Source organism: Falco peregrinus, chromosome 1, assembly GCF_023634155.1.
Source record: "Falco peregrinus isolate bFalPer1 chromosome 1, bFalPer1.pri, whole genome shotgun sequence".
Taxonomy (NCBI): domain Eukaryota; kingdom Metazoa; phylum Chordata; class Aves; order Falconiformes; family Falconidae; genus Falco; species Falco peregrinus.
Window position 1 is genome coordinate 13,126,742 of NC_073721.1, and position 27,928 is coordinate 13,154,669.

The 27,928-nt window shown below is 43.0% G+C and overlaps 1 protein-coding gene across 2 annotated transcripts; it reads right to left on the reverse strand.

The window, feature by feature from the left end:
* Positions 1-54: 54 nt before the first annotated feature.
* GPRIN2 (G protein regulated inducer of neurite outgrowth 2) lies at positions 55-27,928 on the reverse strand. 2 transcript variants are annotated; one of them, XM_055808346.1, is made up of 4 exons: positions 27,448-27,928; positions 3,713-11,698; positions 1,895-2,005; positions 55-1,110 (listed from the first exon to the last, which is right to left on the reverse strand). In XM_055808346.1, exon 2 carries the CDS (start codon positions 11,680-11,682, stop codon positions 9,889-9,891), a length of 1,794 nt encoding a protein of 597 aa, XP_055664321.1. In that variant the 5' UTR covers positions 11,683-11,698; positions 27,448-27,928; the 3' UTR covers positions 55-1,110; positions 1,895-2,005; positions 3,713-9,888. The 2 variants fall into 2 exon arrangements, with proteins under 2 accessions (XP_055664321.1, XP_005236799.2); XM_005236742.4 differs by having other exon boundaries at positions 27,595-27,927.

Below are 27,928 nucleotides of genomic sequence, written 5' to 3' on the forward strand. Positions count from 1 at the left end.
AGACCATTCATCTTTCAATAGCTGCAATAGTTTCAGCTGAAGAGAAGCAGTTGGGTTAACTCCTATATTTAATGCCTCATAATGTAATTTCCCAGTTCCACAATTCTACCGCAGAGTTAAGCAGCACAACGCTGCCTTTTGAAAGGGAAATAAAGAAGTGCAGCACACTGATGCGGCGAGGCAAGCATGGCACTGCTAGAGGTGAAGCCAGATGCCAAGGCAGAGTTGCAAGCTGATGGCCGCTCCTCTCAGAGACAGCAACAGTCCTAAAGCAGAATATGAAATTATAGAAGGGTCGTCCTTATAGGCATTGGGGAAATTCATGCAGCTCCCGGGGGAATCACCAGTTGCTTCAAGCTCTGCTGCTGGAAGTGGGTTGTTTTCTCTTTGTCCCTGTCAGCCTGGCTGCATCCCGCCCTCATATCCTCTCTGACGTCTGTCCTTGGTCCCCTTCCAGGCAGGCCGTGACCTGGTGCTCGGTCTCACAACTGCATGCCAGATCCATCCCCAGCCTTCCCCCAGAGCTCATCCTGCCCATGGCCAGAGGCCAACCTCGCAGTCACCAAGCAGCCCAAGGAGCCGAGAGGGGCAGCAGTCAGTTTTGCTTAAGTCCGAGGCTTTACTTCCCTGCAGGGGATTTTCAGAGCTCTCTGTGCTGTATTTACGTGCCTTGAATCTTTGCGGTTTTTTGTCAAGCTACCTCAATTCCAGAGATAAACTAAATATTTTTGAACTCCCACACAAACAGTTTCATACAGAGGCTGTGAACAGATGTTGTAATGGTCTTTTCCTGCATGCCACACTTGGCCTTTTCGCTTCTTCTAGGTTAAGGATTTCTCATTTCTGCAAACTTTTTTAAATTACTATCAGCCTGTCTCACATATAGTCTATCCCACTTCACATGCAACAGAAGTACAGACTACACCTAAACTCCACACGCTGCTTTCATTTAAAGAGATTACCAGAAAGGTTTTCTGTAGCTTCTCCAGGAAGTCTAACCAAAAGCAGAACTTACTTCTGGAAGCAATGGGCTGCAGTGAGAACCCAGCAATCGTGAATAAGGGTCCCACCACAGACGTGAACAAATCTCTTACTTGTTGTGGTCCAAACCTATCAATGTAAAAAATAACAAAAGTTTTAGCCAAAGAAACGTCATCGCTGAGTAGAGGGACAGAGAAGAAGAACAGATGAACTTGTGGCAACAGAAATTATTTCTCTTGTGCAATAGGGGCTACTAGCAATTGTAGAGGGAAATAACATTATTTATGTACTACATCATGTATTCAGTGAAAGTAATTAAGACTCCATACCCTATGCACAGACATGTTGGTAAGCACATACCCAAACATTCAGATGTTTGTCAACACAGCATCTTTTGTGTGATATGTGCCTAGGCAAGTAGTTTTTCCTAAGAGTCCCACATGTTCTCTAAAACAAAACCATGGGTATGGCCATTTTAATCCTTGCCCGTTTTTTCTGCCTTTTTTGTTATTGTTGTCGTTATTTTTCCCTCCTGAAATCGTCCCAAGCCTCAGCTGGTAGGTGCATCTCAAACAGCGACCACTTCATATACACATAGCCTTTTGCAGAAACAGGAGATTCTTTGATGGCCAGAAATTCTATGTCTTGCCACCTATCAAGGGGAAAGGTCAGGTGTGATGGATAGGTACTGCAACTCACATGCGCTTTACAAGCAAGAGGAACAAGCGTATATGTGTTGTGGGTTACAATAGACTTGACAACATCTTTGACGGCAGCAGGAATAGCCCAATGGCTACACAAAAATGTGCCGAAGTGTTACTTGTCAGTAAGTGTGTTACTGACTTCATCAGCAACCTCTTCCAAGACGGTGATATTTATATTACTGAAAAATTGTCATAAAGGTTGTGCATACCTGCAAGGAGACTTGCCAAGGCCAGGAGTGTGGCTTTGCTTCAATGCCTGATATAGTTCTCCCTGCGGTGTTTGGCTGAAAGTAACACTCTGCCACAGTTTGCTGGCCAGTCTACAATACACAGAGAAAAACACTCAATAAGCAAAGTCATATCCCAACAGTGATTCACTGATCCTAGACTTGGTGGCTCCTACAACTATTGAAGAAGAATGAAATATTAAACATAAATCCTTAGACATGTTCCACGTACACTACAATGTCATTTTTTTAATAACTGCCTGGCGCACTTGAGATGTTAAAAATGCTGTAAATTCAAGAAATCAGAACGTCAATGGGCAAGTTTCCCATGCAAGCTCACTGTTAAAAATTCAGAGACCTCTAGTTTCCCAAAGAGCTGGGTTTTGTGGTTCAACACACACACACACACACCCTGCCTCTCAGCCTGCAAGCGACTGGCTTTTGGGACAGGGCAGCTGCTTCGTGTTTGGCTGCTTGGAGGATAGCTCAGATGCAGGCTAATGTAGAGCAATTCAAGAACTGCGTGAAGATAAATTTGAGTTGGTTTCAAGACGTTATCTCCATTTATTCCCAGGGGCTCACTTTGCATTTTAATCAGAAAAAAACCAAACAAAAAGCAATTGATCCTGCACAATGTATTTCTCTGGATCGTTCATCACCTCCTGCTTGTTACAGCAGGGTTGAGGAGATGAGTTAAACCTGGTGAGGTTATTTTTTAATCATCTTTGGCGGAAGATAGTTGGCTTCTGCGATGCTAGAAAGGTGGGAAAGTGATACAGGAAAGAGCTGGTGTCCAGTACAGGATAGAAACCTCCAAATCTAATATCCCCATAGAGGGAAGTACTTTATTTTGTATAAAGGCATGTAATACCCAGATATTCCATTTCCCTATGACAGAAAAACCAAAAGACTTAAATAAGAACCTAATGAGGAGAAAATGCGCAGGGAAGGCACAGACCTGGTGCCCCAAGTAGGGCACTGGTGCCAACACAAACATGAGGGAAGGGCCTCCAGGGAAGGTGAAAGCAGAGGAGATGCTTGTCCTGCAGCCCCAGAAAAGGTCCTGGCACCAGCGCTCAGGCAAAGCACCGAAGGGCCCACACTAGGAGGGAGGGAGAGCGCATGTAAACAGCATGTCTTTTCAAACAATTGTAACTAATCAAAAATTGTTTTTACAAAGCTTCAACCTCCTTCACAAAACTTGTTCTGTCACAAACGTAGTTTCAGCCTGTAGTGAAACAAGCTGTGTGATTTTGGTCACTAAACATTGTGCATGTGACCCTCCCAACACCATGTAAAAAAACCCACAAATATATATATATATACACACACATACATATATTCCAGCCAAAACTGGAGCAGGAAAGGACTCAGCACAGGCTTAAAGCACAAGGGCTGTTTTATCTGACAACTATGCTATGTTACGGCTCTAGGGATTGCTCTTGCTTAAGTGGGGAAGTGGATTGTTGAACAATGGGCAACACATAATCAAAACAGGCCTCTTCTTCTTTCTCAGGAACACTTGTCTCAGCTTTTTCCAAGATCCCTTTTAAGAAAGCAGCTACAGCAGCATGCACTAAATTAACCCCTAACTCTACCATCAAAGTGAGTCCCACGCTGAAAAAAGCATGAAATTTAACAAACACAGATCCCTATGAAAACAAGGAAGGAATTACAACATAACCCATCACATCATAAATTCAAATTAATGTATGGGCTTTCCTAAAATTGGATTCTCTGAGTCAATGGCATTTGTAGGGTTTTCCAGGCAATGTGAACACAAGACAGCACTTAACTCACCTACATGCAGGAATTTCTGCTCCCAATCTGGAGCGAAGCAGTTTGCACTACAGCCAGTGCCAGAGACAGGGTAAGCAAATTGTATACAACCATCACAAAAAGCAGTCAGAGGAGATGAAAGGACTGACTTTATGCATGTGTCATTACTGAGGGTGTTGTGTCCGTGGTAGGGGAAGGACCAGAAACGCCAGCTCCTGCCGTTGCTGTCAGGGCAGTAAGTACTGGGCAGGTCAGATGACGGCACCCAAGCCTGGAGAGTTCTGTGTGCTTCATCGACTGCAAAGAGCTGCCTGTCAGCAGTTGTGCACTGGAAAGCACAAACAAAAGGGTGTTTTGGCAAGGTTCATGGTGCAGGAAGCTGGGACCCCATCTCTGCTTTACAGTTAAAATCGTAGGAGGTGAGAAGGTACCAGAAAAATGCAGGGGGAAAAGCGTCTGTCTGCACTGCTGGGCTGTGCGCCAGGTGGAGCTAGGAGATGTAATCCTGGCCCGCAGGAGTTCACCGGAGCTCCTGACCCAGATTTGTGGTGCTACGCTGCTTTTAGCATCATGGGGGACAACCTCTCTCCTTCATCACACCGCTGAGTCACCTGCGACTGTTGTTGCTGAGCATCGTCCATTGGACCTCGTTGTTGCTGGAGTTGCCCTTTCTGCCCTTAGGCGAGCAGGGGGTGGCCGGGACAGGATGGACAGCTGCAGTGTCATTTCCTTGCTTCTGTTTCTCCCCCTTGTTTTCTAAGCTTCCTTCTCATGTTGTCTGAGTGGCATAGCCCGTAGCGTATTGAAAGGCTGATAGTAAGATAGATGACATCTGTTTAGGTCACATATTAGATAGGATTAATGCTTCTAAAGACAAGCTACAGCTTAGTTCTCTGCTATCTGAACACATTGGCCCTTGTACATGTGATGGCTGTCAGCTCAAAACCCAGCACTTCTCCAGCTGGAGGAAGATGGAAGCCGGGCATCCGAGTGACCACAGCAAAGGATATGCACCGTTCCCTTCACTGATGCAGACCGGCAGTAAAAGCCACAAGCAGCCGTGAGCTTAGTCCTGTGAAGGAGCTCCCAGAGGAGGATGAAATGACCCCACAGCACTGGTTTTGCCCAGAGCGGGGCTGCTGCCCCGTGGAAAATGGATACACTCATTCCAGCTTGCAGAGGTGAAAAAGGCGCACACCCATTTTTGTACCGGGCAGAACTTTTGGCTGCAAGTTTCTTTTTGAGTGAGAAAAGAAATAAAATTCTCATTAACCCACACATCACCCACAAAGTTTACTCGTCCCTTCCCCTTTATAAACCACATGGCTCTGTGGTTTATAGGGGAAGGGGAGTGGGATGCCCTGGACTAGAACACCAGTGGAAAGCACCAGGGTCCCTCCCTCAGCAGGCACACGGTACTTGCAGACACGAGCAGCCCAGGGCTCTACACACAGGCTCGCAGGCATTAGATCCTCCTTATTTGCAAAGGGTCAGCTGGATCTTGTGACCTGCGTAAACAACAACGCTTTGGAAAGAAGCTCAAAAGGCACATTGTATTCCTCATTTCAGATCCATAGTTCTGAATGGAGGAAAAAGAAATAAAACTTAGAAATCAAAACTTGCTTCACTTTTACAGATCTAAAGTCCCCTGAAAGGGAGACACAAGTGACTGACACAGCAAGTCCCACCAAGGTATTTAACTGGTACTGTGGGAGTCGATGAGAATTATTTATTTCCAACTCATAAACCCACAGGCTGCCTCTTTCTCTCTTGCCAATTAACAGTATTACTTAGCACTAATAGACTGCTTTCATTTTCAAGGGGCTTAAGAAGATAAATTAATCACCTCAACATGTCTGAAAGGAACAGATGGTAATGAAGTATTAACATTGCAATTTCACAGTTGGAAAAGCTCCTCAGAGAGGGGGCCACAGCAGTGTCTGGAGGGCACCTGGCCCTGCTCCCTGTTTGGAGCTGGGGTTCCTGGGTCTTTTCTTCCATCCAAGATTCTGCTTTATCCCAAACTCACCACACATTACTTTTTCTAAGCAAAGCTACACAGTTTTTCTTATTCCATCTTTAACAGGGAGTAACATCTTTCCAGAAGGCCTCTTACCTCAGCATGTCTCCAGACAGGTCGTTACTGCTTTGGATTTAAAAGACTAAATGTCTATCCAATAATGCAATTAGTCCAGCTTGCCATTATTTCTTACTGGCTATAAGCAGAGAAGTGATCAGGAAGAAATGCATGCCCCTGTCCCTGCACTGGAGATGCTTTTTTCCCTACAGGAGGGTACAGAACAGCTAATTGTATTTTCCTCTCCACTGACTCCTGTCTCGGAGGACCATGGACACGCAGGGAGCAGTGCTGCTCCGTGGTGCCTTTTGGCTCAGCTCTACAACACATCATTTTTTCAGCTACCTCTGGAAGGAAGATAAGCTTACCCTAGAGCAGGGCTTCCTACAGTAAAACTTGTGTAGGAAGGGTGAGATGCGTGGCCGTCCTTAGCAGAACCAGCTCAGGATCCAGGCTGTGTTAGTAAAAGGTCTCTTCCAGCAGCATGAGGCCAAAGGCACACGGTCTGCAACCACCACAGACTGAACTGCGACTGAGAGAGAGCCCACAGGACCCCGTCACGGGGTTGCCATCTTTGGACAGCCCCTCAGCTGCACACCCCCATCCCCATGGCTGGCTCCTCATCACCCTAGGGACAGCAGGAATCGCTGGGAAGTTTGTGATACATCTCCTTTGTTACTAAAGCAAGATAATAATTCAGAGTGAAATGAAATGTTATAAATTTTTCAGAGCTATTTCATCAGCATAGTGATATTAGCATCAATTCCTTTCAGTCTGTGCTGAACCACTGACCTAAGCATCTCAGCCCATTATCAATCCCATACCCACCAAGTATCATATACAGTTCGTTCCTTCTAGAGACATTACTTAGTGTCCAGGGATGACATAACATACCCAAAATGCTGCATTACCAGGTGGCTGTTCCCTATTTAAGGGAAAGAAGGAGCACTGAGGCAAGAGGGTTAAGTTCCTCGTGTGCCATGCAGCCCTCACTGAGGGTTTGTGCTAAAGGCAACCCCAGCTTGATCAGCTGCAAACGATAGCTGACCATTCGGGCTGGGGAGCAGAGGCAACATGACGCAATGCAAACTGGTTTTCAAATGGGCTGAAGGAAATAATGCACTCTGATTTCACCCTAGCTTGACATGCATCTGTGTTAAGCATTGACCTGCTCAGTTATAAATCTAGTGGAAGTTTTCCTTCTGCTTTAGTCATATTTAAAAGTAGAATGCAATGGATTCGGATTTTTCCAAGTCAGAAAAAAATAAAAAACAGAGATAAGAGCTCTCACGTTTACAAGATTAACACTTGAACAGAGCTCTAATATGAAGAAAGCTTAATATACAACCTAACCGCATTTAAATTTTTTTTTTAAATTGAACCCAAATGCAAAGTGAATCCAAATTCCCTTTTTTAAGAGGTATCCATCGTAAAAGTTACACAGCTTATTTTACCCATGTAGCTAATATTTAGATGAGTATTTGTCTGCTTTTTTCCCAGATCTCCATTAATATACCTCGTATTTTAACCTTTGCAAAAGCATAGGAAATCCTCAAACACAAACGATACGTCTGTTTCCCACAGCAACTCCAATTAGTATCCTAAAGACTCACCATGCCTGTAATGAGCGAGCATCTGTTTTTCCTGATTAGCAAATCGCTGGTGTCCTTTCCCCTCACTTGTTATTTATTTTTCTCACCCAGGAATGATAATCAGTGTTTAGCACCATAACAGCAAATCTGTACCAATATATAAACCATAGGTAATTCACACCAGAGCTGTGTGAAGTCTAAGAGCTGTTCCAGCCTTTACAGTATACAAGAAGCAAAGCACTCGGGGGACTGCCATATTGCTCCAGTCCCTTCTGCAAACTATCTCTTTCTGACCAGTTTGACACTGGTCCTATTTTAGCCTCTTCCTAGAGTTGGGGGCTTTATTTTGGAGGGGTGCTTGGGAAGGCAGGGGTGGGAAGGAGAACTCGTATGCCAAATAGCTTGAAAGTGTGATTACGACAGTCACGGGAGCAAGGGTCACTTGCTATATTAAAGCTTTAGTTTGATTGTTCCAATCTTTAATTTTCCTGCACAGCCAAGGACAAGGTAACAGACAACAGAAAGGTTTAGGCCATTACAGTGCTTAAAATTCTCAAAGTGTGATATTTGAAGAATGGATGAAATCAATGTTTGGTACTGCTTATGATACTCTGGACCAGAAAATAAGCCCATATAAAAACTGTTTAACTAAACGCTAAATAATAGCAGGTGACTTTTTTTTTGCTTCTTTACTTCTAGTAAAACTTTAATAAAAGGAACTTCAACATCTAGGATCATTGTGGAAACCTGGATGCCTACAGCTATAGAGGCATCCTGAGTAAGGCATCATATTCCAGTGGTTTCAGACTCCGTTTGTATAAAACTCATTTTGAGTTCAGACTTTATTGAGGCCAAAGTCCCAGGGCCTGAATGGAGCCTCCTGAATGTAAAGTGAGTTTCACAGGAGCCAGCTCTGTTCAATTCCACTTTGTTCAGAAGTTAGAATTTGTTCTTAAACTAGTCTACATTATTAAATTAGTGCATCGCAGGACATTCCAGCTAGCAGGTCCTGTATTTAAAGATTTTCTAGATGAAATTTTAAAGCTGTCCTAAGCAGCAGGGGCTCCTGCTCATATAAAAATGTCAGGCGAGCATTTTGTAGGCAGCCTGCTAACTTACTGGGACAAAACCCAAACCAAACCAACAAAAGCATGACCACACAATTTTAAAGAAAGAATAGATAATCCCACAGCAGTAAGTTCTCTGATATGGCAAGTTTTCCTTTGAGACAGAATGTTCCTCCTCTGTCTTCATCAAACAACACTGCACATTCCTAGTTTCCTAAAGAAGCTTAGACATTGACCAAAGGCCACAGACGACACTGGAAATAATAGTCTCAGCTTCCTTGACAGACCTTTCAGTTCAAACAGGCCTTGGACTATGGATGCATTACAGTATCATCAAAAGTTTCTCACTGGGAAATTGCAAAGTTGGTTTTGGAAGAAAAATCTTTAAGCTGCCCATATGACCAAGGCACTTGGAACAAATAACCTCGGAGCTGTGCTTTGGCGAAGCACGAAGTCTCACTTTTCAGCAGACGCTTGACTCAGACCAGGCAGGGAACACAAGAGGAGCAAAGGTTACATGCAAACAGTTGCCTGTGGTTTATGCAACAACAGAATAACCACTGTTCAGGATAGATGCACATAAAAAGAACTCACTGGAAATTACTTTTAATATAAGCAGAACAAAACTGCTTATGATTTGTAGGGTATGATAGCGTGACAGACTAATGTGAACAGCTTTTGTTCCATGTCTCTAAAACAAGCATTCAATAAGTAATTCACATCACATGAGTCATCTTTGGTCATACTGTACATTTGTGTCAATCACTTGGTAAACATCAGTGCTGGATTATTTAGAATATATCTCATCATTACTACAAACTAATTTGAAAGTTGCAGGAGCATCCTCCAACTGTACATCAGCTTGCAAAGGGAAGAGTTCAGACTTGCAATACTGAAATTACTTCAGAGTTATGTAGCAACAGTTGTAATTCTTTGTCATACAGCATTACACTAGTTGTCAATTTGCCTACAGTTAAAGTGGGCTCATAGTCAGCATTATTATAAATTAACAGCAAAATATCTCCCAAAACAATTTAAGGGAGTAGGACCGAAAGCTAAGAACTTTGATTAAAGCATCATTTTCTAACTTTGTTTTCTAACCCTAAATTATTAAAATACTTAACCCTAAATTATTTTTAAAAATTATTTTAAAAAGATGCATCATTTAGAAAAGAAGTCTCATTCCTTACAATATCATTTAAAACTAACACAGAAGAATAAAACAGTGCTACATTAAATACAGCCAAGAGCTTTCAGATGGCATGATGTAGGTACAACCTCACGTCCTGTTATATGGCCCGGTCACGGGTTTTTCCTTGCTTTGCTGTGCATTTGACGGTCACTGAACTTTTCCCATTTATCCTGACGTGGGTTGTCCACAGGTACTGTGTTAACACTTAAGAGTCAGCATTTATTTACAATTTAAAAGCAGCACAGCTGTCCTACATCCTACAGCTCTGCTCACTCCACTGCAGTACTGGAACGAGCACAACAGCTCGGGTATCTCAGGGAATGCATCATTGTTCTGAATGACCTTTTTTTCCCCATTTTATCAGAAGATGGCTCCTCATTACTGTCCCCAGCCAGCTGAGCAGGGTCTGTCTGGAATTGTTCTATTTGAATCTCAAGATGTTTTTGAATGGCTAACCCAAGGACTTCTGGATCCACAGATGCCCCATACACTTCCCATGTCATTCCTTCATCATCCCATCTCACTTCACGTACTGGAGATTTGGGGGCCTCCAAGTCTTGCTCCAAGTTCACCTCGGGGAACACATGCGAGTGGCCTTCTGCTGCAGCCGCCGGGCTTGTTGCCACGGATTTGCACTCCATGGTTGGAAGGGTTTGTACCTCGGCATCTCTAAACTCATGAGCTGGTTTCAATCCTTTGGTTAAATCATTCATAGAGGTCATAGTCCACATATCCTTCATGGTCATTACCATGTCTGCACCTTGCTGGCTACTAAGGGCAACGCAGGCAGCCTTTGTTTCTGGAGGAGCTCTCTCTGGCTGAGCGCAGTGTTGAGCATGTTGCAGTTGTTCTCCAGGAATGCTACAGCACTTCAGGACTCTCTTGGCATCCAGGCCTGATTCACTTACTGAAGACACCAGCTTAGGATATGTCAGAATGTCTGAAGTAGAAAAGGAATGAAAATAGCCAGGTGCTGCCTGCTCTTTTCCTGACTCGCTAACCGAGCATACCAACCGTGGCACAAGTTGTATAGATGGTATGGGCAAAGAATGGCAGTAGGCAGGGACGGTGGCATCTACCTTCATACAAGGGTCCTGCCGTATATTACAGGCCCCTGCAGAATTGTTATGAACCGTCATCACCATGGGGGAGTATGCAGAGTTTGGAATAGTACCGTAAGTCAGACCACCGTGAATAATCCCAGTGGCTTGACTGAACATCGTCCTGTTTGAGAAACCATTTCCAGGCATGTGGGGTCCTAGCACGGCAGCGTGAAACGTTCCAGGATCTGTGTAAACAGTAGTGTTACGTGGAATACCACTGCTGTCAAAGCTGTTTGTGGGTACTTTTTGGTCTCTGGGCAGAACGGGAAGATGAGTCACAAGGTTTTGATAGTGAGATGTATTTTCATTTGTTTCTGATCCATACCTCTGCGTTTGGAAAGACACCCTAGCCATTGGTGGATCATGCCTGCAGCTAGAACTTAGGCTGGAGTGAGCAGCACTGGTTTCTACGTGAGTGACATAGGTCTGTTGTTTGCAACTGCAAGTTAGGTCTGAGTGGCTTCTCTGAAGGGTCGTTCCTGGTTCTTCCGTTTTACACATGCTTTGCTGGTGGACGATGCAGGCTGAAGAAACATTCTCAACAGTGCTGCTCTTTACACACATCTTAGTGCCCCTCACTTCCCAGGACACTGGGGACTCTTCAGCGATAAGAATATGGTTTGTAGTCTTACTTCTGCTCTGTGAATTGTCATTGCCTGACCGGTCGCTCATGGTTTGGACCACTGATCCAAGTCCCACCATCCCAGGCTGTGAGAAGGACCACCCAGGACTCCTTGCATCACTCTTGTTTCCCAGGGTATGGCAGATGGTGCTACTGTGGCTTTTCTTTAGCTCCTGTTTGTTGCTTTGACTTTCCTCTAAACTTGATTGCCCACTATAAGCCAGACTTGAGGAGCTCTTCGACAGGGGGTGACTATTGACATTCAAGAGACTGTAACAAGTAGAACTTAGTGAGTCCTGGTAGGAATGAGTGTGGAGCTGGTGGCTGTCAGCTGACATGGCAAAAAAGAGAGATCTGCAAGAAATGGTGAGAAGAAAAAGAAGAAATTTAAGCAGGAAATAAACGCACTGCAAACTACAGTCTCTGTTGACTTTCTGCCTGGGCTTCTTGCTTTTCACAGCTCACAAATACTTTTCAAAAAGCACTATACTGTAGTATAGCGACTGGCCAGTTTCCACTTTCAGTTTCCACAAGAGGTTTTTCTCTGAATTAAAGCAGGATTTATTGAAATTCTGGGTTTTTTACATGTCACGAAACACAAAGGGGGAAAAAAAATATCTTCTACCTTTTAACAATAACAGTCTCAGCATTGCCAGGTATCATCTCCCCTGATTTTGCTGGAGCCATTTTTGGAATGTCCAGAGATGTCATATAACTTGAGCAAAGACAGAAGTATTTTTAAGCAAGATAGCTTTTCGCCATGGTGTTATTAAAGCAACGATGCTAACTGGTTTGTCAAAACAAAAAACTTTTCAGTTTTTAGTTTCTTGACAGTATCATTTCAGAAGTTATCCAAACACTGCTGGAGCTTGCAAGCATTAACAAAGTCTCAACAACTGAACAAGTTTTCCCTTTTTCCCCTTCCCCTTCCTAATAAGCTTCTTCAGATTTTATTCCACAATACCGTCACTATTTTAGTGAACTGTTTTCCCAGGGTCCACACAAGTGTGCAGTAGATGTGGACAAAATTGTTTTGACCACCTGTAGCAGAGTAGAAATTGGATGAAACCCAAGGAAATGAGCTCTGTTAGGCTTGTTTGGAGTCAGTGCCAGTGGTCCCAGGACAAAAAATGCTGGGCAGCACGGTGTGAAGACATTGGGTCAGTGGGCATTCTAGCTTGTGCTTACCGCTGGCACGATAGGAGGTGGCAGCAAAGAGGGACCCAGTGAAAGGCTGGGGGAGAAACTCCCCTAGGAATCACTGGGCTGTATGGAAAGTGTGCATCTCAGCAGTCTGTTAAGGGTACGTGCTTCCGCGCATGGTTTGGGCTTCTTGTGCCAACCACCTTTGGGAATTCACAGGTTCACACTGGCTGTGGAAGGTACATACTCACTGCACCAGAAGCAGGGTAAAAGCAAACCAAGAAATTCTGTAGCCCAAGTACTGTGGTGGTTCTGTCCTTTTTTTAGTGCACTTAGTCACTTCTATTGTTAGAAAATGCTTGTTTCTACTGAGTGCTATAGTATCCTAGCCTTGTTAACATCTATACTAGCACATCCACATCTAAGAGAAGTTGTAACTGAAGATCTTCAATCTAACCAGATCTAGTGATCCATTTTTGTTGATTGAATCGGATCTTCCCCTGACTGATTACGCACATTCCCTTGGTGTCACAGAGGTCTTGCAACATTTGTGTAACTAAGTTATTTTAATATGGTCATATAACTATATCTATCACACATACATACAAACATATTCTGTTTCCTAAAAGAACCCATTCTGTTGAACAGAAAAATCTAGAGCATTTACTCATTGCTTCCAGGTCAAGCACTGTTGGATATTTTGGTTTACAGAAGTACAGTGGAAGCCACAATCTGTTCCCTCAGATGCACTCTGTACACTCTGCCTCCTTAGCAGGACTCCTACAGAAACCTTCACAGTTTCTTGTGAACTGTACCACTAAAATAAAAACGAATGTGTGGAACAAGAAAGGGTCTTGTCCACATTTGGTGGACAAAAGTACTCTGTAAGTGTGACAGGAAAGTCCACTCGTAATGCCAAGAGACCAGTGGCTCCAAGGACTCACATACAAACCTCTCGGTGAGAAGCTTTCAATATGTGATGCTTTTAATATGACATTTAGAGACTCACAGAGTCCTCTACCAACGCAACTGATGAGGAGCATGCCTTTTGCTCCATCCACGAACCAAAGCTCTGCTGCTGATCCAGACAGTTATCAGTTCTTACGCTTGTAATTCCATTTTCGTTGTTAACTTTGGCAAGCTAACAGTTCAGGCTGCAGTTTTCCCATCACCTGAAATCCACTTGCCTTGGCAGTTTTCCATAATGAAATTAAATTGAGCAAGACAACGTTAAAAAATAACAATGTTTGCAATCACTTCTTTGAGTAGCTTCTTGTTGTGGGCTGTGTACTAGGGACTTGAGATTGGCAGCAATACCCTCTAGCATTAGGCTTTGCTTGAATTTGGACTGTGTGCAGAAAAAAGGCAGTTCCCCCTCCTTCCTACATGCTTGTTTAGTTAGAAGTTAAACTCGTTACAGACTCCACCCGCATCAAGGCTGCTCTTTACACCACGCAGCCTCCGGGCCCTGTAGGACTCCACAGGCTGGTGGCATCAAAGGACAACGCAAAAGCATCTTTTCTTCTAGGAATGGAATTTTTTCAGATTCCTGGGTTAGAGACACTGCTGAGTGCAGCTGCAGCCAAAAGCAACCACTTCTTGCCAGGCTGGCCATCAACATATTTCTGCAAGTTTTCCCAAAGCCCTCACAAAATCTCACTCAGCACTTCGTAGAGAAGCAAGAACTGGGAACGTGACAGTTTTAAAACACTTCACACTCCTCCTGCAGCCACTTAACACAGATAGGTGTAGTCTGCCATGGAGTTCAGAGCAGTCAATAGGATTAAACACCAGAGCATAGCTGTCCGCAAGGTGAAGACTGTACATTTAATCTCCTTAAAAGATAACGCCTGCAAAGGCTCTCGCACACACTGGGATGAAACAACATTTACTAATGGAAATCCTCAGTCACAAATATTGAGTCTCAGGTGAAAGGAAGCTTCAAACATATCCCGTTACAGAAGATACAAGGCTGTGCAAACTTTGAGGAGCAATCTCACAAAGTTTACAAGGTTCAAACATGGGTATATAGGCACAGAGACCTCTATTTGCTTTGTTTACTTAGCATCGCTGCAGAAACCTCTGTAATTGGCAGAAGTGAAGCAATCTGAGATTGATTCATCACCTGAATGTGAAGAAACACATTCAGGTGAATGAAACAGTCCAAGTATATTGACATCACTGAAAACAACACCTAGTGTGGTTTGCAACGAAACCTCCAAAGAAAACTCTGCAGAGATTTATTTTTGCTCCAGCCGCGTAGACTCCAAGCGCAGCTGAAATCAAGACCAATGCTACATATATTACACATTACAAATACACGTACAACATTATAACCACCGAGTATCAACAGCATGTGAACACTTTTGCTCAGACAGACCAGTGTTCCATGCTAACACAATTGTAACAATTATCCTGTGACTCTGGGACCTTAAAACAACAGGAACAAGGATCAATGAAGTAAAACAGCATCTTACCTGATACTTTAGGACATAGTTAAGGAAGGGGGGAGGGGGGAAATGGTAAAAAAGAAATCAAATCCCCATTCAAACATGATGAATCAGCTTCCCTTAGAACAACGCACTTTCTTTCCTATTGTGTTGAAATCCAACGCTACATTTTCCCAGACAGCTGGAACACTTCCCTGTTTGTAGCCCACCTATTGCTTTCCCCCTCCATTCCCTGCTCCTGTTCCCCACTCACTCCGGAGAGACCTGTGAGCTCTCACACCGGCAGCACGCTTTGCCCGCCTGGCAGAGGCAGAGCCCCGAGCCAGCCTGGCACACGTGGGGCTCCGCACGCAGCGCGCTGGCTGCAGAATCGCTCACGCTGGTGGACCTGGCCCTTCCTCACCTCTGCTGCAGTCCAGCCTTGCCACAGCATCCCACAGCAGCACAGGCAAGCACGCAGGTGTGCCTCAAACTGCATCAGCTTGTTGACCCTGATTGCTCTTTTTATTTTGTATAACTGTCTTAGCTTTCCCTGCGCCACATCATCAACCCAGCCACACCGATTGCTAAGGTTAGCACAGGGAATAAACAGAAGACCACTCCCCACTGCAAAAGCCCACAAACTTACTAGTGGCATAAACCCAGAGCAAACCTGCACGATGCCTTGCTTCCTAAGGCTTTGGAAAGGGCACATAATCCCTTGTCCACCTTCCCAGGCTCCACATTTCACACGTGCAAAGCTGGCACTCATTCCCCAGCGTATGCAAAAGCTCTTACAGGTAGGTATATACACCCCTACAGAGTCACAACACTGCACGTACACACACTGGAGGTGCTGTTCCCTACACGAGTTCATGCAGGCTGCATCCAGCTGATGGTTTCTGAGAAGGGGAAGGAAGCAGAAGTGTCTGGATGGTTATACCAGCACATAACCAACACATGTCCAGGGAGGGGCTGGGGGCAGCTACCAAGAACAATGTGACAAACTAAAAAAAACCAACCAACCAAACAAACAAACAAACAAAAACAGATCAAAAAATAGCAACCCCAAAACATGGAACCCCTCTAATTTCACAGTCATGCAATGCCGTTGTATTTTGTGAATCAGCTAATGAGGAATGGATTACCCATAGGAAACATGGATACAAACACGGCTGACTTCATGGGTACTCAGGGACCTGAAACTTTTTTGTGCATGTTGGGCAGAAAAGACTGCTTAGCTTAACTTTTCTTTTTTAAAAAGTAAATACATAGCTTACAGGAAAGTGATTTTATGCAGAAATACCGATTGTAGATTCTGAGTTGAACTGAGATATTTTCATTTGGACATTCAAAGGAAATCCACACCTGAACGCACAAATAAGCACGCATGAACTTTGAGGCAGATACCCTGCTATGAATACATAGAGAATTGTTAGACAAGCAGAGAAAGGATTAGGATAGAAATGGAATTAACATCCACTATTTTTGGCTTAGCTTCAGATAGCTTATGAGGGGATCTAGGCTGCTTTCACTAATTCCACTGAACTACTTTAAAGCAACAAATGTTTATTTTGCTATGACTTATGATTAAAGTTGTGACCTATTTAATGCACTAGTAAATTTAGTCTTAGAATATTAAATATCATGGACGTTATCAATTAAAAGACGTTCAGTAGTATATTAACTATGATTCTAGAATTCTTCAGTATTTTTGTTTTCCATGCATGTACATTTATTTATAGTTTTGACAACAAACACAAGTGGATATAAGTAGAGTGGTTCCTTACAGTCATGTCAACGTATAGAGCAAGCTTTCATGAAATATAATCATACCACATGATATTTCAGTATGATTTTATTTAGCTCCTACGTTATGTATTCCCAAGTGATTGCTTTCTTCCCTGCACTGGCAGGCTTCAAAAGAGCGATATGATAAACAAGACATCCACAAAACAAATCATAGTTTTCATAATAAGGATAGTAATATGGGACGTTAACACAAGACGATGTGTTAATAACAAAAGAAATCCAGCTGTGCTAGCATTTCCTCCAAGAAGCACTGAAAAAAACTACAAAATGCCATAAAAGTAACACAAATGCTGGATCCTTTATCCCAGGAAAGGAACTTTTGAGTACCGTCTCAAGCTCTGTACTATAACTTCACAAGTTACATGGCACTGCCTGCTCTTTCATCAGTGCTGTTACTGCACTAAGTAAGTGTATTGTGATGCAGTATGAATTGCCTAACACATTACACAGTACAAGTTAGCTGCAGAATTTGGGAAGAGACAAAGAGAAATTTCACTTAAAATTTAATACTATTTACTAGAAAAATACATGCAATGCCAGAGACTTATTTCTCTGTTTCCCATGCTTTATTTTTGCTTTATACAACCGTGATGGTCAACCCACAAACCAACAAGACCTGTAATAGTGACAGCAGGCTGTTTCACCTGTCTTCACTTTACTGATCATAACACTGAAAAAAAATATTTCTTTTCTTCATATATTTCATTTTATGCTTTCAAAACCAGTATCTGACTGCAAAATAAGTGATAAAATCAGAGCCAGTTTCAGAGGTGACAGCATTAATATGCAAGTGTGGAATCTGGAAGACATAGGTGATTTGATGCATACCAGAATTTTTGGATGATGACTGTTAATTTTGGGTACTGACCAGGACCCTCCATGGCAGGCATTAGCCCTTTTTGAGAAGACATGCAGCATTAGGGGGTTGCAAGGTATTTGCCCAGAATTCACTCCTTCATTTGCACCATCCTGGCCCCACTGTGCATCAGCACTCAGTAACCTCTGCAATAATCAGCTTCATCAGACAAACAGAATTTCTGCAATAGCACCAAATTCCATGACAAACACATGTATGTTTTATTATAAGGAGAACAGTGTGATTTGAACTAACTTACGAGATCTACTTGAATTGATGGCTGCTATATGTAAGTTCTTAACTCTATTTCATCTTGTTACAAACACCCTGGGTTATAAATTTGAAAAGGCAAGAGCAGTTTATGGTTATAATGACAGAACTTTAATTACAGCCCAAGGGGCAGCTGCCACTTAGCCACAAACACTGCTGACACCTGCCTGGGACACAGGACAGCACACACAGAAATACAGCGCAGAAATTTCTGCCTAAACAGCCGAGTTACCTTGGGTACCAGAAGCAATGCAACATGTCCACATGGTGTTCTCTTCAGGTCTGCTATTTTAAGCAATGTGTCTTCCTTATTGGCATCTACAACTAAACTTCTAAGGCAGATGTTTGCCATGGTAAAAGGATATAAAAAGGAACATCATCTAATATGACATTAATTTCTTCTAGAGCTGTTCTCATTTTAAAGAGGCTCATACCACCAAAATAATTTTCAACAAAGCAAACACCGGAGTATGGTCATGTCTAAAAATTTGTCCCTGCTTGCCCACATTGAGAATTACTGGTAACTTGCACAAGACAAGATCTGTTTTGCACTTACACGAAGACTGACATGCCAGCATCAGGAGACCTGATGGCCTCCCCCTACCTACACTCCCTTCAAAGAAACAGTCCATTAGCAGTAATCACTAACATCTACTGTTGACCGGGGGGATTCAAGCCACTTGGAAGGCATTGGCAAAACAGGATTAGCCATGGTAAAAAGCTTAGAGATTCAAGTGCCTGGGATTAGGGGTTTTTTGGTCTTTTTAATTGTTATTTTATTTCGGTGAGGCATAAGGGAAGGGAAAAAATAGAGGAGTTGAAATAGGGGAAAAGGTATCACTCACCAGGGAACTTCAAGGAAATTCTGTGAATACAAGGATATTAATGCAACTAGATTAATGAAGAATCAGGTTGAGACCCCAATTACTTAACCTTTAATCCATCATCTTCCTTTAGGCTTTCCATTTTGGAATAGCATTATAAATGAACTATGCCTTCTTCAGTTCAATCTGCTAATGCCCTCTTGTAAATATTTTCGGTCACCGTGTATTTCCAAGTGTCAGACAGATCTCCAGGAGACACTGATCTGGGCATCTACAAATACCACCCGATGCACACAACAGCCAAGTGCATACTGTCTGTGCAAACGGATGGGATCCTTGTTTGGTTCTGCCCCAGTACAAGCACCAGTGACAGCGGTGCATGTCACTGGGACCATAATTCACCCCCAGGAAGAGAAAGAGGAGCACATTTGACACAAGAGCGGAAGAGTTATGATCCTCAGTGTGCAGCATAGCAAAGGCATAGATTGCGTGTGGTTTACGTGTGTGTAAGCTGACTTGTCACAGCTTTTCTTTTGTTTCTGTTAATTATCACTTTAGCTATCAGGCTTTTCTAAAAGACTTTGTTTTTCCCTGTCCAAAGCTGAGCACACTGGACAGACAGCTCTCTCTGCATCGATTGGCAACAAAGGGAAAAGGAGAGAGTCCCCTTTTCCTGAGGATTAATGAACCTCAGCTACCTCCTTACCGAGGAGCCAAGCAGAGACCTCTTCCCCCAGTGCTGAAGTTACCGTGGGGAGCCTGCTTACCAGCAGCCTCGGCAGGGGGTAACAAACTCATTGCCATGTCAGGAAGTGAATAGATTCAAACATTTGCTGATACAGTCACCTTAAGGCAGAATGACAAGGCCATTGTGTCCACAATTATCCCAACAGCAGCATAAGAAAAGTCATGCAAGAGGGTGATCACTGGCTTTTAAGAAATAGCAGGGGCAGCCCACAGTCCTGGCGGTGCCTGAGCCTGGAAAGAAGAGCTGGGAATGCTAAATTCTGAAATAAAAAAGCTAAAATGAGAGTGCTGTGAGAGAAGAGCCTGTGGAGGATGAACCAAAGGAGACTGTTTTAATGACAACTTTAATTGAATTCCTAGGAAGAAGAATTCACGTGGGGCTGTAAATAAATAATTGGGAAAGCAGGGAGGGGTACGCACTGTTGCAAGGGAGGCGTGTGCTGGGTGTAGCCCTGACACCACCACACTATGCACTATGCAACTAGGTGTCCTCTTCACCACCTTCTGTCTCAGAAACAACGTCAAAGTTCTCTTGGGATTTTGATCTTTTTTTAGAAGACATTTATAAGCAAAACATTACTCCCATTGTGTCTTCATGTGCACACAGACCTACCTCAGTGTACAAACTGCCCTACATATACCTGACAGAGCTAAAATGTGAGATATTGTAGTCATATTGGACACTCACTATTGGTATTTGACAGCTCACTTCTTTAAAATTTATCTCTTCAGCCAGAAGACTTAAAACTTTTTCATTACAAATGAAATATGCTGATACGGTCATGTCATCAGCTGTTTCCAGCAGCTGGGGCTTTAATAAAAAAGTCATCAAATATTATGACAGCAGGCAACACTGACCTAGAATCATGCTTACTGTGAACAGTGTGTGCCTACAGAAGTGGTACATTAATATAATTGCCTTTCTGCTTTAAGCAGAACAGAATTATGCAGAATGAAACTGTTAATTCAGCTGCCAGGTTTGTGCTGCTAAGAGTTGCTGGTGGTACAGAAGTCCTGTGAGCAAAGCATGTCATAATTTTTTTAGGAATTGATCTTTATCGCACAAAATTTGCAGTGGCCTGTTCACATTTGCATTTATTTCGGAGAGACAGATGCTAGCAAACCTTTTCGCAACAGAGGATCAGATCCTATTCCATCACATGTACCAGTCTGGAGGGGACGGGCTCAGTCTGGTATCGAACAGCTCCTCGCCCTCAGGTGTGGGTCGGCTCCCCAGTTCTGAGCAGACCGCGCCCAGAGCCATGCCACCGACCCACAACTCTGCAAAAACACAGGGCCATAGCTTGCTCAGCGAGACCCTCTACCCATCAGAGGCCCAAGCCAGTAAAATGTGTGAATCACAGTTGCCTGTGAAGCATCATGAACGTAAAAATCCTACAGCAACCGAAAAGCCTGCTTCCAGCCCGCTTCCAGCCTGGCAGCAGGGGAGTGCAGCCCCAGCATTCCCGAGGCCAGGAGTCTGCACGTCCACCAACCTCCACCCAAACTGGCCAAGCGATTAAAATATCTGCTTGGAAATACATGTGGTTTTAGTAGAACACAATCAAATCATCATTTTTGCTGTTTGCTTGAAAGCTTAAAAGCAACAGTTAGAGGGAAGATAAGAACTCAGTGTGGCTTAGCATGGGTATCCTAGCTTCAGCTTCAGGATTCAGCACTGTAGTTAGTTACTTTTGGATACGAGGGGGCTGAGATACCCCACCCTGAGGAGTGAACGTGCATCTGACTCCTAAAGCTCCGCAGGAAGGTCGATGTGCTCTCAGAGCAGGTGCACTGCCCTGGCTGGAAGGAGGAGGCCAAAAGCACGGCACTGAGCCCCCACCTAACGCGCCCGGCCTCCCAGAGAAACGCCAACAAAGACCAAAGCTTTACAACCAGTTACAACAGCAGAAAAGGAAGCTCAAATCTGCCTTAGAAATCCTGACTAGGTACAGCCGCAGGTACAGTGGCTTTTCACGTTCACGCATCATCCCTACTGAGGATGGCAACTCCTGTAGTGGCAAATGGGAACGATGGTGACATAAACAAAAGTAACAGCAATCTGAAGCTCTCCAAACATCTCTGTTAGGATAAAGGAAGACAATATTTACAGACTGAAAGATGCACCAACGAAACAATCAAAGATGGTTCATTCTTCTTCTACATGTAGAATAGTTAAATTGCTTTCCTGCCTGAAATAAAACCTTTGGCAACTTACCTAGTGAGACTTAGCAACTTATCCTCATTTCTTGTTCCCGTATTTTTCCCTGTGATTGAACAATACACAAGGGCTACAAAAAACCCAAACAACCCTTTAATTCTTTATTTAATGACAGTGTTTATGAACTGTACACAAAACACTGAAGAAAAGAAAGATTCAAAAAGGCAATCCATCTGCCTCCAGAAGCTGCTGTCAGCAGTGGTAGGGAGAAGACTGTCAGAAGACTGACCCAGATTATAAAAACAATTGCTCAGTGATTAGAAAGAGGAAACAATTGCCTCTGTCTGTGTTCACTGACACACTGTATGACCTTGAGCAAGCCATTCCCTCTGTGACTCAGTTTACTCCTCTGTGACTCAGGGATTAGATGCAGAAGCCCTAATGTAGGCATTTAAAGGCTTAATTCATGATTCCAGAGCACTCTGAAATCCCAGAATGAAAGCTATTAAATAAAAGACATTGAGAAGAATATATTCTGGCCTTTCTTTTGTACTATTTGGTTTGAAAGAAATAAATAGAGCATCTCTATGTGAAATTCTGGTTGCAGTTGCAGAAAACTCATCTCACTGGTAACATTCACACACTCTTGGTGCCTCAGAAGCACTTGCTGAAAGCAGCCCCTCCGCTAGCTTCCCTGCGTCAAGTGAGGGTGAGTAATCTGCAGGATTGCAAGTACATAAACCCAGTATTAACAGAATTTCTCAAATTAGGTATCATACGTATATATTGTATATATAACATGCATGTTAATACCACGCATATTACATATGCATGGTATATTATGTAGCAATGATTTATTATAAGTAGGCTCTTTATGAGCAGAGCTGTCACAACTGCAGACCACGTCGCCCTGCAGTGCTACATTCACTCACAAGCTTTTATTTACTATGATGAACTTTTCCTTAAAATCTGTCTGGCAGAGGGATTCTGTGACACATTTATGTTTTCAGTTCACGCTGCAAGCTGTCTTTTGTGTATCTGTAAGCTGGAAAAGACCTGGCAGTCTCTATCCAGAGGGATAAGTGGTGCTGCACACATGTAGTCAAGTAAGTATTGAAAAGGACTCAAAAGAAGGCTACATAACCACATTTCATAGCGTTGCTAAAAGTTCCCATTGTCTGCATAAGCTAGCTCTGAAATGATATAAACAAAAAATATGGGAGGAACCAAGAAGAAAAAATTTCCTTATCAAACTCGATATTTAAATAACAGTTACTATGTCAACGTGTGGTGTCTCTCTCGAAAAAGCAACTGTCCCAATTCCTGTGGTCTAACCAGAACTATGTGGGAAGCTCTTATCTATTTTCAGGAAACATCTGAAAGGGATGAAAGGGAGCTTCTCTACTCTCTCAGGACTAAGAGAAGAAAGAGAAGCAAAACATTAGAGCTTGGCTAGAGGAGAGCCCGTGCTCACAAGATGCTATCCAAAGCTTGTTTGACACCAGAGACCTTAAGGAGAGAAACCCCAAGATATGGTAAAGCAGCTGACTAAAGCTTGCAAATGTTTTGTCAAATCCGAGTATGTGAAGAAGTTCCTCAAGAACTTCTGTTTACACCCTGCTCTATATAAACAAGCAAGTTTCCCCTCCTCTTGGTTAATCTCAACCACAAAATGAGCTGCAGAAGTCTCTGCTTCCTTATTAACAGTCAATAATGTCAGAAACACAAAATATTGCGGTATAAATGCAGAGCAGCTCAAGAGCTGCGAGACAAAGCGGGTTCCTGTCATCACCACGGCAGACGAAGACCCCACCTCTGCGATGGGCAGCTAGAGGGTAACCCGTTAAATGTCTGCTGTTAACCACTAGCAACGAGGCACTGGTTATAAGGAGTTAAGTCTCCATTACAGGAATTCTTCGCTTGTCAAACATTAGTTTGACCATATTCAAGACCCAAGTGGACAAAATCCTAAGAAATCTGATCTGACCTCATAGCTGTCTCTGCTTTGAGCAGCAGGTTGGCATAGATGACTTTCCAAGGTCCCATCAAAACTGAATGATTCAATGATTATTTTTTTAACTGTTTTCATAATTTTTTGCTTTCACCTGTCTTTGCCAATGAGAAGGTTTCATGAGGCTTCTCATCCTGAACCTCAAAAGAATGTGCAACCGTTTTGCAATATTAAACCATCTGATTGATTAGTAGAACCTCTACCTTTTACTGGAACAAGGTGAAATAGGAATGACTTTTGAAAGGAACCACAAACCTGACCCCTGTGCTCTACAGGCAAGGTGATACATTGGAATGAGGCAACGAATTCCAAAAGTTTCTTTCCAGTCTGTCAGCCCTTTCTTGTAACGAAATCAAGAAAAGCACTGCACTATTTCCATTGTTTAGAGGCCATTGAGAACCAAATACAACTTCTAAAACAAGATGTATCCTTTTCCTTGACAGCATTTCAAGACGTACTTATCTACCCTGTTCAGTCATAAACACTGAACTTTCCCAGCAGATTCATTGCAAAAGCCAATAAAATAATTTTAAGAGTCTAAAAAAAAAAATAATATCAGTTTAGAAGAGTTAGCGTGGCTTTGTGCATTCATCATCTCTCCAATTTCCATACCAGGTCTGCTTAGTTTGAGCTGAAAACAAAGTCAGATCTTTCAACGCAGCTCAGATGAACTGGGTTCTGCCAGTTTCATTCACTGTTGACTAGAGTAAAGCTCTCCAAGTCAAATGAAGGTTTTACAACTGCTCAATCCCATTAACCTTCATTTGCACTCAGGTGTGCCCTTGCTAAAGCTTAATTAGCAAATATTCTGCAGATGGAGAAATGCACTGGCTCCTTTTTCTGTATTAGATCTACACTGCGCAAGAGCTGAGCCATAATTTTGGAAGACATACTACTTTAAAGATGCACACAGGGATGGGACAGGCCAGTTTAAAGGTGATCTTTCTTACAACGCTTTTTTGGTGCAGCCTGACACCTGGATATAACTCACGTGCTTAATGTTCACACTCAACACCACGCTAGCAAAGACCTGGCTGATGTCTTCATTTAGTTAGCCTGTCCCCCGTCCCATGCTCTCAGTATATACACCTAAGCAGCCCCAAAATAATTTTTTGTGGTTCCTACTGCTAAAGATAATTTCTGTGAATGGAACTTTATTCTGAAGAACTTTAACAGCTTTTGCAAAGAAAAGAGACCACCTTCTTCTCCACCACCCACTAAGGAATCAGAAGATACTCCTAAAGGACAGTTCTTAACATAGATATGAACTATCAGCGGCATAGCTTTAGATTAATTCCATAGTCATAATGCATCTGTAAGAAATACCACATCAAATTATCTGAACCAGAGAATGGCTCATTTAGTATCTCTCTGTTCACTGCCTTCACACAGGTATTCCTCAGCACTGTATCCCAACATTTCTTTCCATTCTCCCCCTCTTTCTGCTTTTACAGAAACAATCGCTCTTACCGCTGCAACATCCACCACCCTCCCCACAAGGAAAATATAGACTATTAAGAGTTTGGATGATTCACGTCTTCCTGAATTTTAATAGCCCAAGGAGAAGTGTTTTCACATAGGATACGGTATATGCATACAGCTTTACAGCTTACACAAGTTAAAAACCCTCTTGTTACTGTGCAATGAAACTGCAAGAATGAACCAAAAGGCCAGTGCCTGCAAACCCTCGAGTGTAGCATCATTTGCAGCCTGATCCATGCTATACTGCTGTTCTTGGGCCAGAATGGTTTGGGACTGCAAGCAATGAAATGTCACATGCATCTGCCAAAGACAGAAACTTTTGTTTCTTTTAGGAAGTAATGGAATTGCCCAATGACTTAAGGAACGCCTGCAATGATAAACCCATAGCACATGATTACAAAAATAAGATTTTTATTTTTTTCTGATTCATTGGAAAAAATACTTCTAGAACACAGCAAATTAATAACTACCATTAACAGCTCTCTGTCTAGTTCCTGAGCCTTTGAAAGCATCTTTCCTAGGCTGCATTCTCCTGCAAATTGTATAACAGCTTGCAATATCCAAATACGAGGGACCAGTCAAGTACAATCCATCCTCATTTTGTAACATTAACTACAGGGGAAAGGAATGGAGAATTCAGCCTCTTTAACCTCCAGAAGAGCTGCTGAAGAAGGAAGAGGATTTTGTTGCTGTTCTGCACAGAACGAACCAGCCTGCAGACAGGTGTAATGTTATCTCACTGGTACAGCAAATACCTCTGCTCATCTGGAGTGTTTTAAAGCTGCCTCGGGTTTACCCTTCACCATTGCCCTTAACAGAAAGAAGATTGAATTTCAGAAGTATAATGACCATCAATACCAATTTCCTTTCGTTCCACCCTCCCTCATACCCTCTTATTTCTCAAGTGTATTTTGAATGTGCATAGTTTACTATAGAAAGAGAAATGTGGGTTCGGTATGGTTATCTAATGGGGAATTATCATATTTGGTGTTGTAAACCAGTTCAGACATCACAAGGCTGTATGCAGTTTACTGCTCTTGTTTGGGCAGCCCTAGATAAGTGTCAGATAAACTAATCTGCAATTGCAGCTCTCTCTAGAGTACAGTTAAGATAAAATGTCTAGACAGTAAAAATCAACAAGACCCTATAATCAGGGACGAGTGTTTTGCAGAGTAACTGAGCCATGGCATGAAAACATGAAGCCCTCATCTAATCCACCCTCTTAAATGAAACCTTCCCCAAACATAATTCTTTTACACAAAGACTCTACTCCGTGTAAAAGTCTTTGAAGTCGGATCTTACTGCAGTCTATGTCCTGCAAACGTTCAGGCATATGCTTAACCTTAAACATGCAAACCACTATTTGGAAGCTTGGTGCACGGAAATCACTGATATTTTGGCATTGGATGATTACTCTGAAGCATGAGTCACTGGAAAAGAGGTAAGTTTTGGTCTTTATATGGTCCATCTCACTTATGCACAAGATCAACATCTTACAAAATATATTTATCCAATGGTTATCTTTCCAGTCACCTTTCATGCTTAGAGTTCTCTAAACAGAAATAACTACTGGCTCTCCCCCTCCCTTTTAAACCTCTTCCCCTAAAATCCAGAAGTGCATCAGCACAAAATCTTACCTTTAATCACAGGAGGTTATAAACTACAACATACGCGCAAAACACTCTCCTGCTATGGTTTCTGATCTAAAACATTTACTCTAGTGGTAACAAAAAGCCAAACCAAATCAAACCTTTGACTTCAGAAAAGACGTTTTGGTTTAAGAGAAAATGTTACTGGTTGTTCTAAATAGTGATTATCATTTATCTAGGAAAGAAGAGTATTAAACAAAGCTGATATGCAGGTGGCGTTGAAATATTCCTCAGCTTTTCTGTTGTGTTGGATATTAACTTCTTAGGAATTCAAAAAACATGTGGTAGGCATGGTGGAAGAAAAAAAGGGAAACCATTCTCTGGCAGATTAGTCCTAAAAAGGTAACAATTTAAAGCAATACAATTTACCCCTTTTCTTTCTTTTTTTAGTATCAAAACCCCGACATACCCACAAAAGATCATCAAAAAGCATCTTCATAAACTTGTAGATGTGCAGAGAAATAAGATGAATGGGATTGGGGGGGGTTCTCCCCCAAAGAAACAGTAACAAGGATATCTGAGCAACACTTGCTGAAAGACAGATACATACACATCTAAATGAAAGACACCAGCACAAAACCCCCACCTTCTGCAGAACTACATGAAATTCAATCAAAGCTCAGAGACACAGTTCCCGACAATGTAGTAAAAGAGAAAACTACGATTTCCTCGGCTTTTCAGCCCGGCTACCAACCCCCTGCTGCCGACACGGCACTTACAGAAGCCTGGGTCTGTCTCTATGCGGCTCCTCTCCCTTCCCCTCATCGGCTTTGTTACTCTCAGAGACCTGCTGGCACAGCGGAGAGGGCTCCGCGTCCTCCCAGGAGAGGAGAGAACGGGCAACACATGGCTTCCGTGGTCCTTACCTTCCCCCTCCTCAGGGACTGCACATCCAGCTTCCCTGCCCAACGTACTTGGAGGGGATTTAAAACAGATGCTCAGAAATCTGAGGAGAATGAAAGGCAAGAGAGTTCGGATTTCCTTTGGGAACTGGGCTCCTTGGTCCGCCTGTGCTGTTGGCACCAAGGTAGGCTAAGGGGGAGGAGGAAGGATTGTTAGAGAGCATCAAAGGCAGGAGCCTGGGAGACGGGGTTTCCTCTGCCTGGACGTGACGCCCCTTCCTGCCTCCCCTCTTGGCTGGAGAGGAAATAAAATGGAGCCCAGGAGGGAGGGAGGGAGAGAGATAATCCTGCGGCTTCA